This window comes from Strongylocentrotus purpuratus, unplaced genomic scaffold (genome assembly GCF_000002235.5).
Source record: "Strongylocentrotus purpuratus isolate Spur 01 unplaced genomic scaffold, Spur_5.0 spur5_scaffold_20, whole genome shotgun sequence".
NCBI lineage: Eukaryota > Metazoa > Echinodermata > Echinoidea > Camarodonta > Strongylocentrotidae > Strongylocentrotus > Strongylocentrotus purpuratus.
In genome coordinates, this window is record NW_022145606.1 from 33762782 (window position 1) to 33777699 (window position 14918).

At 37.4% G+C, this 14918-nt stretch overlaps 1 protein-coding gene across 1 annotated transcript; it reads left to right on the forward strand.

The window, feature by feature from the left end:
• The first annotated feature begins 13394 nt into the window (after positions 1 to 13394).
• LOC115927697 lies at positions 13395 to 14670 on the forward strand. Its single transcript, XM_030993871.1, has 2 exons — positions 13395 to 13544; positions 14146 to 14670. The coding sequence occupies exons 1-2, from the start codon at positions 13527 to 13529 to the stop codon at positions 14668 to 14670; spliced, it is 543 nt and encodes a 180-aa protein (XP_030849731.1). The 5' UTR covers positions 13395 to 13526.
• The last annotated feature ends 248 nt before the right edge of the window (positions 14671 to 14918 follow it).

Here is a 14918-nt window from a genome sequence, read left to right on the forward strand (position 1 = left end):
CAAGAACATTTCAATGCAAACTTATACAAAATAAGATTTCCTCCATGACTGATGTTCGCATATCACATGATGTTTATTAGATTGATCGTATTCGGAGGCATCGAAAACATCAATTCAAGCACTTAACGTCGGTCGTGGGTAAAATTATTTGATTTTCTAAACATGATAACACCTATTTCACTAGAATGATCTTCTTTTTTTTGTTGGTCTGGACCCATACATACAAAGAAAATCTTATGTTAAGGCTGCCTTCTCAAAAAGTGCATTGTTTTGTTTGAGTTTCCGCCATTAAATGAAGAGATCTGCTCTTCACAGATCTTTATAATCTGACATTATTTGTTTAATTAGGTGACTCAGATCTAAACTCGTATTTGTTGAAATAATTTACCTAAAGCTTCATCTTTCTCTTGAAATATTTTGATTGATTTTATTTATTTTATTTTATTTATTTATTTATTTATTTATTATTATTATTATTATTATTATTTTTTTTTGGGGGGGGGGGGGTCTTTTTCCAATCTGTTTCTGGTTCGTTTAATTTGTAATAAATAATGCGTATTTTTGTTTCACACGCTTACACACGAGGCATTAAGAATTCTTCACACTTTATGAAAAGCCAGATTAAACAATATTTGATTTTAAGATTAACCCTTGCTATTTGTCTGCTTTATATTAATATTATTATTATTGTTTTTCCTTTAAAAAGAGTCCTCCATTTTTAGTTTTGCCACTTATAACCGACTAAAACTGCAACGTTAGCGTTGATAGGGATAAATATTTGAGGAAACCTCATCCCCCAAACAAGTTCAGATATTCTAAGAGGTTTATAGCAGCATGCATTCTCGCCCATTAATATATAATATTTGCCACCAAAGTGTGTAAGAGAGAGGTATAAAGATAGACATTCTTTGCCTAATGTACAGTTTCTCAGCCCGTCATGGGCATCGCCATTTCTCTTGATAACGTGACGTTCTTAGCGGAGTATAGTAGGAATATTGATGAGGCTTTCCTGGGTAAACAAAATTATCGTTATCATAATCATTATTTTTGGGGTCATTATTATCAATATTATTATGATTGACCGAGAGAGAAGCGTTTTGTTTTTTGTTTTGAATAGTTAGGGAACTGCAGAGCCGAAAGAATTATAGTAAATGCTTTACCCCCGCTTTACCCCAGCTTTGTTATATGCTTTTATAGTCACGGCACCCTTTTTGTTAGTATGGATTTTGTGTAATTATGTTATCTAAACAATTCAATATGTACAACAGGCAAGAGATAGAGAGAGAGAGAGAGAGAAAATGAATCCATTCTCTGTCTGCATGCCTTTTTCCTAGAATTACCATGACTTCCCGGGTAGTATTTGTATTAGTTATATTAGTAGAAGCAGTAGTAATAGTAGCGCTAGTAACAGTAGTGGTATTTTAAGTGAAAAATGATTATACCTTTGATTTTTTTCTAACACATTATTATGTATTTGAAAGGGCACTTTACCTTAATTTATCTGTGTTTTTTTTGGTATTAAATCAGTTCTAGATTATCAGGGTTAACCACCCCTATTCTTCTATTATAATCATGTTATTCTGCAATGAACGTTTTCCACAGTTTTACAATAACTTTGCATTATTGTATTTTTGTCAGTCGATGCTTTTGATCATTATGTGTCATAAACATTTAGTGTTTCGTGCTGCGGCTATAAAACTCTGAAAGGGTCTGAAATAAAAACATACGTAGTTATTGACACACCGCTATCATGCACGCGATTTTATTTTTTATTTTTATATTTAATTTTATATTCAAAAGCCTTTTCTTTTAATAGAGAGAAGGATAAATAATCCCAGATTTTTCAATTCATACACGTATCATCCAATTTAGATCAGCATTCCTTAATATATTTTCTTGTCCTTTTGTTCGTCGTCATTGTTTTTTAGATGAGGTTCCTCACTAGCGTTTGCTTTGCTATTGCTCCTCTCCATATTCCAAACTGTATTGTTGTATTATTGTTTGTATGTTTTAATTGTTAGGGTTAAATAAGACATCGTGAATCCGTCTCTCTCTTTCTCTCTCTGGTTGCCGTTTTTAGTCTTGCTGCTGTAATACTCCGCAGCGAAATACAATTTACCGACATATAAAGGGAAACCGCAAATATTTATACATTTGTTAACTCCGTGAACCTTCATGAATCGCGAAAGTCTCTGTATCAGCTTTTTGTGATAAACGAGTTCAAATGAACGATTTTTAAAAATTTGTTTGCCGACAACATACTCATGTAGGTCATGCACAATGTTTAATACAACTCCAGTAATGGATAATAATATAGGGCACATATCCACCACGTATGGCGCTCAAGGCACTCCATGGTTAATTCTGCTAGGCTACCGATTACAGTGGTCACGCCATCCAAGGAATCTCTTCCTATCGGTACCCATTCAACACATGGGTGGAGAATGGAAAATGTAGATTAATGTCTTATCAAAGGACAATAGCGCCGCAGTGGGACTCGAGTCGCAAACCATGTGATTCACAGTTCGACGACGTATGCACTAGACCACGACACCTCTAAAATATTATTTACTTTTGTTTACATTCATATCAAGGGGTTTTATATTAACCTTTTGCGATGTGACGTTAAAAACGTGTGCAAAACGGGCTATATTTGGTAAAGGGAACGCGGCAATCATTCTGATTGGTTGTTTGAAGGGGTCACATTTGCAAAATGGCACGTAGGAGATGTTTTACAGGGCATGGAAAATTGACTGTCAGGAGTTATCATCTTGCGCAGCGAATTTAACAAGTATCATGGCCGCCTCAGTCTTCTTAGTGAGTGGTATACAGGTCTTCTGAAGAATTGAGGACACTTGGTCATCTTAACTGCAACTGAACATTCTTTCACTGACACAATATTCATAATTTTCATTTCACGAAGAGGAAATCGTGATAAAGGAGTATACTATTGATCAAGATTTTTGGTATAAATCTTTGCATTTAATACGCTACTTTCAAAATATACCGACTGCCCTGGTTAAGTCCATTTTGAGTGTCATCAATCTCGGCCAAGATCGTATGATTGGGTGCCTATATACCTGCCGAAATACGGAATGTTATCATTATTACCAATGAAGAGAGCTGAAAGAAAGCTACGTTAGCCCACTGCTTCGCTTCGTTAGGTCAATCGTCCGTAGGTTCCACAATTATCTACTTCACTAGAATCCAACATCTCAGCAAGTGAGTATAGGCCTGGATTTTATGTAAATTAATTTGTATGTGTTATATACTGTACCTGTATGCAAGTGCGTCGCTAGACCTTTTTCAGTTCGGAGGGGGGGGGGGGGGGGGGTGTAGAGGCCAACGATTACCGACAAACCTAGCTACCAATTATCGACAAATATAACGCTATAAACCCGGGGCCGAAGGCTAAATTGTTTTTCCTATGGACTATCTACAATACTTGCGTATGCGCAAATGGTCATTTTCCTCGACGACATAACTATACGAATTATTTCGTCAACTTAGTCAGCACCATAGCTATCTAAGTTTTGGCGTTTCATTAAATTATTAGAGAAAGTAGACAATTTGTTGAACCGTGCTCGACTCTTAATCCTTGTCTGAATTCAGTTTCTACCCCTTCCGCGCTTTGACGTATCATTAAATTATGAGAAAAAGCAGACGATTCGTTGTGCTGTTCTCGGCTCTTAATCCTTATCTGAATTCAGTTCTCCCCCTTTCGCACGAAGCGCGAAAGTTTTGACGTTTCATTAAATTATTAGAGAAAGCAGACGATTCGTTGGACCGTTTTCGACTCTTAATCCTTAATTGTCTTAATTCAGTTTCCCCCTTCCCGCGCGAAGCGCAAAAAGCTTAGACGTTTGATTTAATTATTATAGAAAGAAGACGACTCGTTGCACAGTTTTTCGACTCTTATTAAGCCCTATTTATCTAAATTCAGTTTCCCCCTCTCGCGCGAAGCGCGGAATCTTTGACGTTTACTTAAATTATTAGAGAAAGCAGACGATTCGTTGTACCGTTTTCGACTCTTAATCAGCCCTTTTTGTCTGAATTCAGTTTCCCCCTTCGCGCGAAGCGCGGAAGCTTTGACGTTTACTTAAATTATTAGAGAAAGCAGACGATTCGTTGTACCGTTCGCGACTCTTAATCCTTGTCTGAATTCAGTTTCCTCCTTACCGCACAAAGCGCGAAAAGCCTAGAAGTTTGACTTAATTATTATAGAAAGAAGACGATTCGTTTCACTGTTTTTGACTCGTATTAAGCCCTATTTATCTGAATTCAGTTTCTCTCTTTCGCGCGAAGCTTTGAAGCTTTGACGTTTCCTTAAATTATTTTTCGACTCTTATTAAGCCCTATTTATCTAAATTCAGTTTCCCCCTCTCGCGCGAAGCGCGGAATCTTTGATGTTTACTTAAATTATTAGAGAAAGCAGACGATTCGTTGTACCGTTTTCGACTCTTAATCAGCCCTATTTGTCTGAATTAAGTTTCTCCCTTTCGCGCGAAGCGCGGAAGCTTTGACGTTTACTTAAATTATTAGAGAAAGCAGACGATTCGTTGTACTGTTTTCGACTCTTAATCCTTGTCTGAATTCAGTTTCCTCCTTCCCGCACAAAGCGCGAAAAGCCTAAAAGTTTGATTTAATTATTATAGAAAGAAGACGATTCGTTTCACTGTTTTTGACTCGTATTAAGCCCTATTTATCTGAATTCAGTTTCTCTCTTTCGCGCGAAGCTTTGAAGCTTTGACGTTTACTTAAATTATTAGAGAAAGCAGACGATTCGTTGTACCGTTCGCGACTCTTAATCCTTGTCTGAATTCAGTTTCCTCCTTACCGCACAAAGCGCGAAAAGCCTAGAAGTTTGATTTAATTATTATAGAAAGAAGACGATTCGTTTCACTGTTTTTGACTCGTATTAAGCCCTATTTATCTGAATTCAGTTTCTCTCTTTCGCGCGAAGCTTTGAAGCTTTGACGTTTCCTTAAATTATTTTTCGACTCTTATTAAGCCCTATTTATCTAAATTCAGTTTCCCCCTCTCGCGCGAAGCGCGGAATCTTTGATGTTTACTTAAATTATTAGAGAAAGCAGACGATTCGTTGTACCGTTTTCGACTCTTCATCAGCCCTATTTGTCTGAATTAAGTTTCCCCCTTTCGCGCGAAGCGCGGAAGCTTTGACGTTTACTTAAATTATTAGAGAAAGCAGACGATTCGTTGTACTGTTTTCGACTCTTAATCCTTGTCTGAATTCAGTTTCCTCCTTCCCGCACAAAGCGCGAAAAGCCTAAAAGTTTGATTTAATTATTATAGAAAGAAGACGATTCGTTTCACTGTTTTTGACTCGTATTAAGCCCTATTTATCTGAATTCAGTTTCTCTCTTTCGCGCGAAGCTTTGAAGCTTTGACGTTTCCTTAAATTATTAGAGAAAGCAGACAAATCGTTGTATTGTTTTCGAACCTTAATAAGCCCTATTTGTCTGAATTCAGTTCCCCCCTCTCACGTGAAGCGCGGAAGGTTTGACGTTTCCTTAAATTATGAGAGAGAGCAAACGATTCGTCGTACGGTTCTCGACTCTCAATCCTTATCTGAATTCAGTCCCCCCCCCCCATCCCGCGCGAATCGCGGAAGCTTAGACGTTTCCTTAAATTATTAGAGAAAGCAGACGATTCGTTGTACCGTTCGCGACTCTTAACCCTAATTTTTCGGAATTCAGTTTCCCTCGGTCCGCGCGAAGCGCGGAAGCTTTGTCGTTTCCTTAAATTATAAGAGAAAGCAAACGACTCGTTGTACTGTTCTTGAATCTTAATCCTTGTCGGAATTCAGTTTCCCTCCCTTACGCGCGAATCGCGGAAGCTTAGACTTTTCCTTAAATTATTAGAGAAAGAAGACGAGGCGTTGTACCGTTGTCGACTCGTGTAAATGAAGTTTTCCCTTCCCGCGCAAAGCGCAGCATTTTTGGCGTTTCATTAAAATATAGAGAAAGGAATACGATTCGTCGTATCGTTGTTGACTCTGAATCCTTTTTTGAATTTAGTTTCTCCGAAAATGTTAAACCTCTGATTTCTTTAGCTGATATTATAGGAAAGTGAAACTTCGAGAAAATACATGTATTGTAGTTGTAGTCACTCTCGAAGTCGTCACAGCGGATAAAAAGTCACAGTTCGTAGGAAAAAAAAACTTGTCAGCCGACCGTCAATATACATCTCACCGACTTCAAACTTCTGCATTGATATAGTACACGAGGATCGAGCAAGAATACCGACACAGCTGACCCGACGCATCAACATACATGTATTTACCCGTGTCTTTCTTGCTCCCTCGATGAGACGACTCCACCCAACAACCCCCTCTCTCTTTTACTCCCACTCCTCCTCTCTCAGGCTCTTACCTCCTCTCTCTCTCCCTCTCTTTCACCCCCCGTTTCTTTTGTTTTCCTTTTCTATTGTTTCTTCTTTTTTCCTTTTCTTTCTTTTCTTTCTTTTCTTTCCTCTTCTCCCTCTTTTTCATTTTTCCCGACGGCAGCGCAATAATGTTACATGAAACCGTTGTCATTTTTCCTCTTCTTTTTATCATTATAATTATTGTTTTTGCTTGAAAAAAGGGTTCCCTGTTTTTTAAATAGTTTTGACAGCAATATCGGACAAAACTTACAACGTAAGCGGTGATAGGAATGAACAATTTTCTTTTCTTTTCTTTCAATAGCATTTATTCATAATCTGAAAACTTTCATTTCACATTCATATCATAATATCAAACAAAGTCAGGTAATACATCAGGAAGTCTAAACAAAGATTTACCAGTATCTCCTGTTAAATTCTAGTCTCTTTCGTAGTTCAGAAGCAAATACAAAACTCAAACTGGATTCTCTGTTATCAACACTTTTAAAATTTCGTAACAAAAACGATTTATAAACTGTCCAAAAAGCTATGGTAACATAACAATCTATTTCGTTATGTTCGTTATTTGTTATCAAAAGATCAATGTTGATGACAACATGCTTGTGAAAAACTGTTTTAATCAACCAGGTAACATATGCCCAAAACGTTTTATGTAAGCCAATATTTTTTGTTGTTAATACAAAGGAAATCTCATCCCCAAATCAAGTTCAGTTATTCTAATGGGTTTATAGCAGTATGCATTCTTGCCCAGTAATCTATAATATTTCCCACCAAAGTGTATGGGAGAGCTATATTATAGTATTAATGACTGCTTTGAGAGAAATAGTTGTTTTAATACGCTCAAGGGAAGGTTACAATTGTGCTATTCCCCGAGGCGTGCAGAGGGCAATAGCCCAATTGTAATCTTCCCGAGAGCGTATAAAAACAACTATTTCTCGATGTTAAAGCAGTCATTAATAATTTTATATGCCGAAAAAAAGAGTCAACTTATGACACCACCTTGGTCTTTCTCTAGTTTATCTGCACGGTTTTTTTTTTTTATGAGTGTATCTGTGAGAGTAGATTAGATCTATATTCTAGTCTAAGCAAGATATTTTTACAATTTTGGGGGTGGGCCGGCCCTGTGGGGAATATGGAGAAAAACCTGCGCTTTCATATGACACCTCACTTATTGAGTATCACCTTCAGGATCACGAGCAATATTAGTTTGAATCTCTGGTAATTAAAACATCGACCAATTTAGCATGAGTGCGCAATGGCCAATGCATAGGGATGTGTGCAATCTCTACGGGAAGGATTTTAGCACTACTAGAATCTAGGCCTAGACCTACTAGATCTATTTTGAAAAAAAAATTAATGGAGAATTACACGTACCCTTTTTGGTGTTCTTGCTGTCAGCAAGTCTTGCATTTGATCATCATCAAGAAGTTGAAATCTTGGGAGAGTTTCTTCAGCCTTTTTTGTTTGGATCGAGATTGCCGTATTAAAAATACCGACCAATTCTTTGCACACGTACGGTATCCGCGATCGCTCAAACCATTTTTTAACATGTAAACCTAAGGGTATTTCACTAAGACTGAACTATTTTCCCGGTAACCATGGTAACTGGAATTTTGCCGGGATTTTACTCTAGAACTATTACATGGGTTTGGCATTGTTCGTTTATTTACGGGAATGATTAAAACCATGACTGCAATTTCGACCAATCAGATGGCTGGATTTCTTAGGTGAGGTATATAAAGCTCGATATTCTTTGCATAATGTACAGTTTCTCTGCGCAGCATGGGTATGGCCATTTTTCTTGATAATGTGATACACTATGCGGAGTATTATATGGTAGGGATATATATGAGACTTTTCTGTGTAAACAAAATTATCATTATCATTATTATCATTATAATTGTTATTATTTTTACCATTATTATTATCATTATCATTATCAACCGAGAGAGAAAAGTTTTCATATTCTAATAGGGAAGTGCAGAGCCGAATGGAATATTCATCCCAGTGTGTTTCAATTCATTTATAATCATGGCACCGTTTTAAGAAAATACACAGTTTTCTGTCACTCTTAATACCTATTACAGTCTGGTACTAAAAGTGCCCCATACATAGTTATTTCTTGTATGGTTTGATATTATTGTATTTTACACCTACTGAAAGAAGAATCTCTTGGTGTTTATTGTTTATGATTTTTTTTAATGAATGTTAATGTGAAATATGAAATAAACTAAACTGACAAACTGAAATTAAGCGAGCGAAGCGAACAAGCGTTGTACAAATATCATAAGATATGAGGCTCTTTCCTAGATTCTAATATTTTCAATTAGACGTATTTGTTAAAAAAATATAAAAAATAGAATTTTAATTATTGTCTCCCAGGAACCCCTAACAAAAATGTTTTTCAAATCCATTCTCTCTTTTCTTTTTCGATATATATTTTTTTTTTACAGTTTTTTATCTTTTTTTCCTTCTTCTTCTTTACTTTTCTTTTCTTTGTTTTTGTTTACTTGTCGTCGAACTGGCCATTCTTTTACAAAGGTCTTGTAATAAAGTGGCCTGTCAAGTTTTGATACTTTCATATTAACCAAACATATTCAGTTCATAACTTAATACATGCTGGATTGAAAGTGTTAGCATCATGGTCTCTGAAGTGACTGACTGAAGTTATATGTTCCTTTACTTTGCATTGTCTCTATAGTAATGGCGACGCAAGAAGGTATTGCCGATAATCTTCTCTCCCAGCTGGCTGAAAACATCGAGAAGGGTGAGCAGATGGAGGCCTTAGGACGAGCTCTTGGATTGAAAGCTGCAGCTATCAATAGATACACAGAGACCAATAGGATAGAAGGACGGGTGACGTGTAAGGGAACACGTGACATGCTGTTTGACTGGAGACAGACCATGAAGCCTTGCGACCAGCATATCAGACTGAAACAAGCTCTTATTGACGCTGAGCTGATCATGCTTGCTGATACATATTTCAAGGACACACCAAATATTAGAGGTGGGTCTATCAGTACTAGAGTGCTTACAATCACTTTTGTCAGCCTTAAATTGTTTTTAGAACATAAAATCATAGCATTTCCATTTATCACTGGCGTACCGAGAGTCCAATGGCTCTGAATTTAAGTATAGTAAAGGACAGTGTTGTCCGATTCTTTCACTCTATGTCTCTTTATATTAATATGTCTCTCTTTCAAAAAGTCTCTTCGCTGCGCGTTTGGTGAGGAGGCATTTAGATATTACTGTAGTTTACTGTTCATAAAGTGACCCTTAGTAAAGCCGCCCGGCCTGCTTTCAATTTATATTTTAGGTAAATGTTTAATTGTTTTGGCTTATCGTTTAATATTTTTATCAATAACACGTACAATTGATAACAAGTTCAAATACTGAAATTTTGCAATCTGGCCAGTGAATTGTTATGTAGTCACGTACAACTCTCCAGTTTGTCGTGTGAAAAAAAAACATTTATGTTTTTTCTCATACGCACCTTTTGCCTTTGGGTCACTACTAAAAAAATATTGTGAATATCATATTAATACATGTCTTTTTTAAAAGGGGAGATCCTCTGGAATAATACATTTCGACAAATTGTCGTTTTAGTAATTCCGTGTGTTGGAACAAATTGGAGAGTTGTCCGCCACCATACATCACATTAACATGACCGATTCGGCTAATTTTAAATTCTTTCACGTAATGTACGTATGTTGGATTATCCTTTACGTATGTTTCCTTCCTTTTACTCCACGGGGGAGTGGACAAATGTCGGAACAATGAAACTTAATGTAATTTAAAGAGAAACAAACTTAACAAAATATATTTCATTGTAGGGGGTAGGGGCATAGATCGTGGGAATGCATTCAGATAATGTTGTCTTATATGCTTTTATCATTCCAGATATCTCCAGTGAAAAGATTTCGGAGTCCTTGTCTGTTCAGCAATGTCGCGAAAAGTTGAAAAACAAGTACTTGAATGAATTGTGCAAAATCCAAATGAGGCCATGGGATAAGAATGCCTATGCTGAGTTCAAAGATATGCACACGTTGGTAACAATGGTGAAGAAGGACGTTAATGGACAAGACATGGAAATCAAGGAAATACTCCAGGGTTCTGTATCTGACATATTTTCAACGAAAGTAAATGGCATACTGCCAGCTCGAATCCTCATTTCGGCCCCGGCTGGACGAGGGAAGACCACGGCTGTTGCTAAGATGGCATACGACTGGGTTCATGGAGAGAGGGGGTCAGCATTAGAACACCTGCCACTTCTATTTGTTGTGAAATTCCGAAACACAGGTCAGCTAACATCGATCGGAGAAGCCATCAAATCCCAGCTTTTAAGTGATGTTCATGATCTCACACCAGAGGGTCTAGAGAGTTTCATCAGAAAGAATCAGGGAATCTGCCACATCATACTAGACGGGCTAGATGAGTATGCCGGAATTTCTTCTTCAAATCGAAGCTTAGGGAGCAACATTGTCAATGTCATCCGCTGGGAGGAATTCCCACAGTGTCGAGTCCTTGTAACAACACGCCCTCACCTAGAGAACTTTTTCAATCAAGCGGAACTTCCAAGGGTATACACAAAGATGTGGATCGAAGGATTCTCTCGGGAGAGCTCGCATGAGTACATCGACAAATTCTTTGCTTCGAGTTCGAATCCTAATAGTGGACATAGTCTGAAGGTTTACCTTGATATCCAGCCACTTATCGATGAACTTGTAAAAACACCTCTATTTTGTCTCATGGTCTGTCACTTGTGGAGCAATGGCCTACTTGACAGTGGTACTACTACTCAAACAGAATTGCTGGACAGCGTGAATGTTTTTCTAATGCAGTACACAAACGCCCGATCCGAGTCGAGAGTGAAAATCACACCCAAAATGTTAAGGAAATTGATCCTTCAAGTAGGCGACGTAGCTCTAACTGGTCTGCTCGACGATGCTAAAAAACTAGTCTTCATGCCTCACGATTTCCGTAGAGTTCCCGCAATACTTGATAAAGCGTGTGAACTTGGGATAGTATCAAAGACGACTGTTTCATCAACATGCCTTCCTCAGTCCAATGAGACCACTTCCACTACAATTGAATTTTATCACAAAATCGCCCAAGAACACTCGGCTGGAAAATTCCTCGCTGATCAAACGAACCACTTTCTGTTACATTTCAAGATTTCTAAGTTAGATAGAGTACTACGGAAGATCAAAGCAAACATTGGTGACTATGAGAATCTCATCCGATTCGCTGCTGGCACGGACAACAACCTCTGTATACGGATAATGGAGATGCTCCTTAAAAACAGATTTTTGGATGAGAGCGAGCGATATCGCATTCTCCTTGACTGTTCATCAGAGACCACGAGTACAGATGGAAACGTGTCGGCGTTGGTTCAAAGATGTGTGAATGCAGACAAAATTGTTCTAAAGTCACCGACTGTCTACACCGTCGTTGGGATGCAAAATCTTCCACTGCAACTTAAACGTGGCGTATGCATATTTTCATTTAACGAAATATGTTTACATTAATTATTTCATTAGAATGTTTAATTTTTCATTTCTCTGCTATAGCTTTAAATCACAATGCAAGTATAATCTGTTGTTATACATAATCAACTGCATCTGATTCTTACTGCATGATATAACGATCAATACTCATGATTTATTTTCATTATTATGCTATGTTTGCCAAACTACGGCCTCAATCAAGGTACTGCATAACAGAAACAAAGAAAAATAATTAAAAACAAAGTAATAGTGATACTCTTTTTTTAACAGGTCCTGGGGCCTATTCATATTGAGAAAATGACAAGGAACAGTAAATTTAAGCACGTATCCTATGTAAAGCAAATGAGCTGTATTTTCAACATAGAAGAAAATGAATGTATAAGTTATTAATGCAAAACAGTGAGAGGAGGGGGGGGGGGAGATTATCCTAAGATCAGGCTACAGTCTTAATTGCATTAATGATTACCACAACAACCAAGGCATAAACTGATTAATGTTATTTTATTCGTACAATCTGTCTTTAAATCTCTTTCTTTTACATACACTCTATCTCTCTCTCTCTCTCTCCATATATATATATATATATATATATATATATTAACATTAGGTTAGGACAGTAAAGTTCGAGGGATCTACTTTAACTGCCGAAGTGACGAGTGGACTATGGTCCTGCCTGGGACCATTTTCGATCCTACGTACTCTCACCATCTCAGACTCATCTCTCAGTTTCCCTCGATCTCCTCCTAAGCTTCCATCCGTCACAAAGCTTTCAGCCGAGAGAGTGACGTCACAAAGCTACGAAGGTCTGATCTCATCGCTCCCTGGCTTGATAGATATCGATATCATTATTGGTGATGCGGAACAAGACATACATCAGATTACGGCTGGTCTTCATCGGACCGAAGGACAGCAGCTCACATCTATAAGACTTGAAGCACCATCATCACTCCCACCAGAGAAGAAGAGTGTATCGACAGAGACGATGAGAGGACTGGGTCATCTGATCAGACAACAAACCAAGAACATGCAGTGGCTTTTGCTATCCAGAGTGAATTGCAGAAAGGAGGAAGACTTGGTTAAACTCGTCGAGTCTTGGAGACATGTGAAGACACTGAATCATCTAGTGTGAGTTTACTATACAAACGTTGAGTCAGTCCAATAATAGGTCTACTGATAATAACAATAATAATTTTGGTAAACAATTTATAACCATAATAACCATAATAACCTGATTGTATATATGTAAAACGCTTAGAGACCTTTGTATTAAAAGCTATAAAAAAAATTAAATATTATTATTATTATTATCGTAACGCAAACAGTGTCAACGATACTGTACTGAACAAATGCATTTTTTTTAAACATTAGTTTACAATGGGCAATCGATACCTAACCTCTATCTAAAGACTCTTCTTTTGTACTTTATGCAATTGTTTTACAATACACAATTATTAAAAGCAATCTACAAAATGGTTGTAAATTTTTTTCTATCCATTCCTCCTTTCTAAGCAATCTTACACTTTATTGATATGTTGCAGGTTTCTTGGCTGTGGTACAAAAACAGGCGGTAGACTAGGACGTCACGTCGGTGAGCTTCTTATCTCACAGAAATCACTCATGGTGATTGTCTATCATGTAAGTAACCTACTAGGTATATATTTTTTACTACAGGTGTGCAAGGATATACTTTTGATATCGTAACATTGATTCATTATAGAGTAATGAGGAGTACTGCAGGGAGTGGATGTAGGTATTGCATGTACAAGTTAGTTATGCTTAAGCTTAACATGACAACAGATGTCAAAAGATTGAAAATTAAACTGAAATGTAATACTATTACTACATCTGATAATAATACTTACAGTACGACAAAAAATATAATAAACGATGTTTTCGGAATAAGAATAAGGGTGCCTATTTAAGGAAATCTACCAGCCATTTGCAGATTCACGTGTATGCAAGCGAAAGTGATTGTTTGATTGGCCACATAACCATGAAAACTTTCGATTAAAGAAACGTACCTGTATAGAGCGTTTTATGTGACAAATTTGTAGATAGATTTATTACGAATTATTCACCATGAATTCAAGTCAACTGGTGTCATGGGCCTGGATATTCATCTCTAAAATGTTAATGAAAAATCAATAAAGACGGGTCCATTCCTTGAAATTCAATTCGTTTACTGCTTTTGTTGTATCTTATATGACTTGCATATTAAATTACTCTCTAATTCCAGGATAATGGTCAACTCGTCGTGAATAATTGCCACTTATCTTCTGAGATTACTGTCAGGATTTGGTCCTGTCTTAGATCCTTCACCTCACTGAACCATCTCACCATCTCAGACTCCTCTCTCAGTTTCCCTCCTTCTATCCCTGAGCTTCCATCCGTCACACATCTATCATCCGAGAGAGTGACGTCACAAAGCTATGAAGGTTTGCTCTCATCGCTCCCTGGCTTGAGAGATATCGATATCATTATCGATGATGCAGAGAGAGACATACCTCAGATCACAGCTGGTCTTCGTCGGACCGGAGGACAGCAGCTCACATCTATAAGACTTGAAGCACCATCATCACTCCCATCAGAGAAGAAGAGTGTGTCGACAGAGACGATGAGAGGGCTAGGTCATCTGATCATAGAACATACCGAGCGCATGCAGTGGCTTTTGCTATCCGGTGTGAATTGCAGTAAGGAGGCAGACTTGGTTGAACTCGTCGAGTCTTTGAGATATGTAAAAACACTGAATCATCTTATGTGAGTTTATTATACAAAAGTTGAGACAGTCAATGATAATGATAGGCCTACTGATAATAACAATGATATTCATGTAACAATTAATTACCATAATAACCTGATCATAACGCACACAGTGTCAAAGATTCTGTACTGCACAGATATCTTTTTGTTTTCATTAGTTTACAATGGGCATTGGACACCTAGCCTCTATCTTAAACCCTAAAAAGGCCCGGGCTATTTGATGTCTTAATACGGCCGGAGGTGGGCATT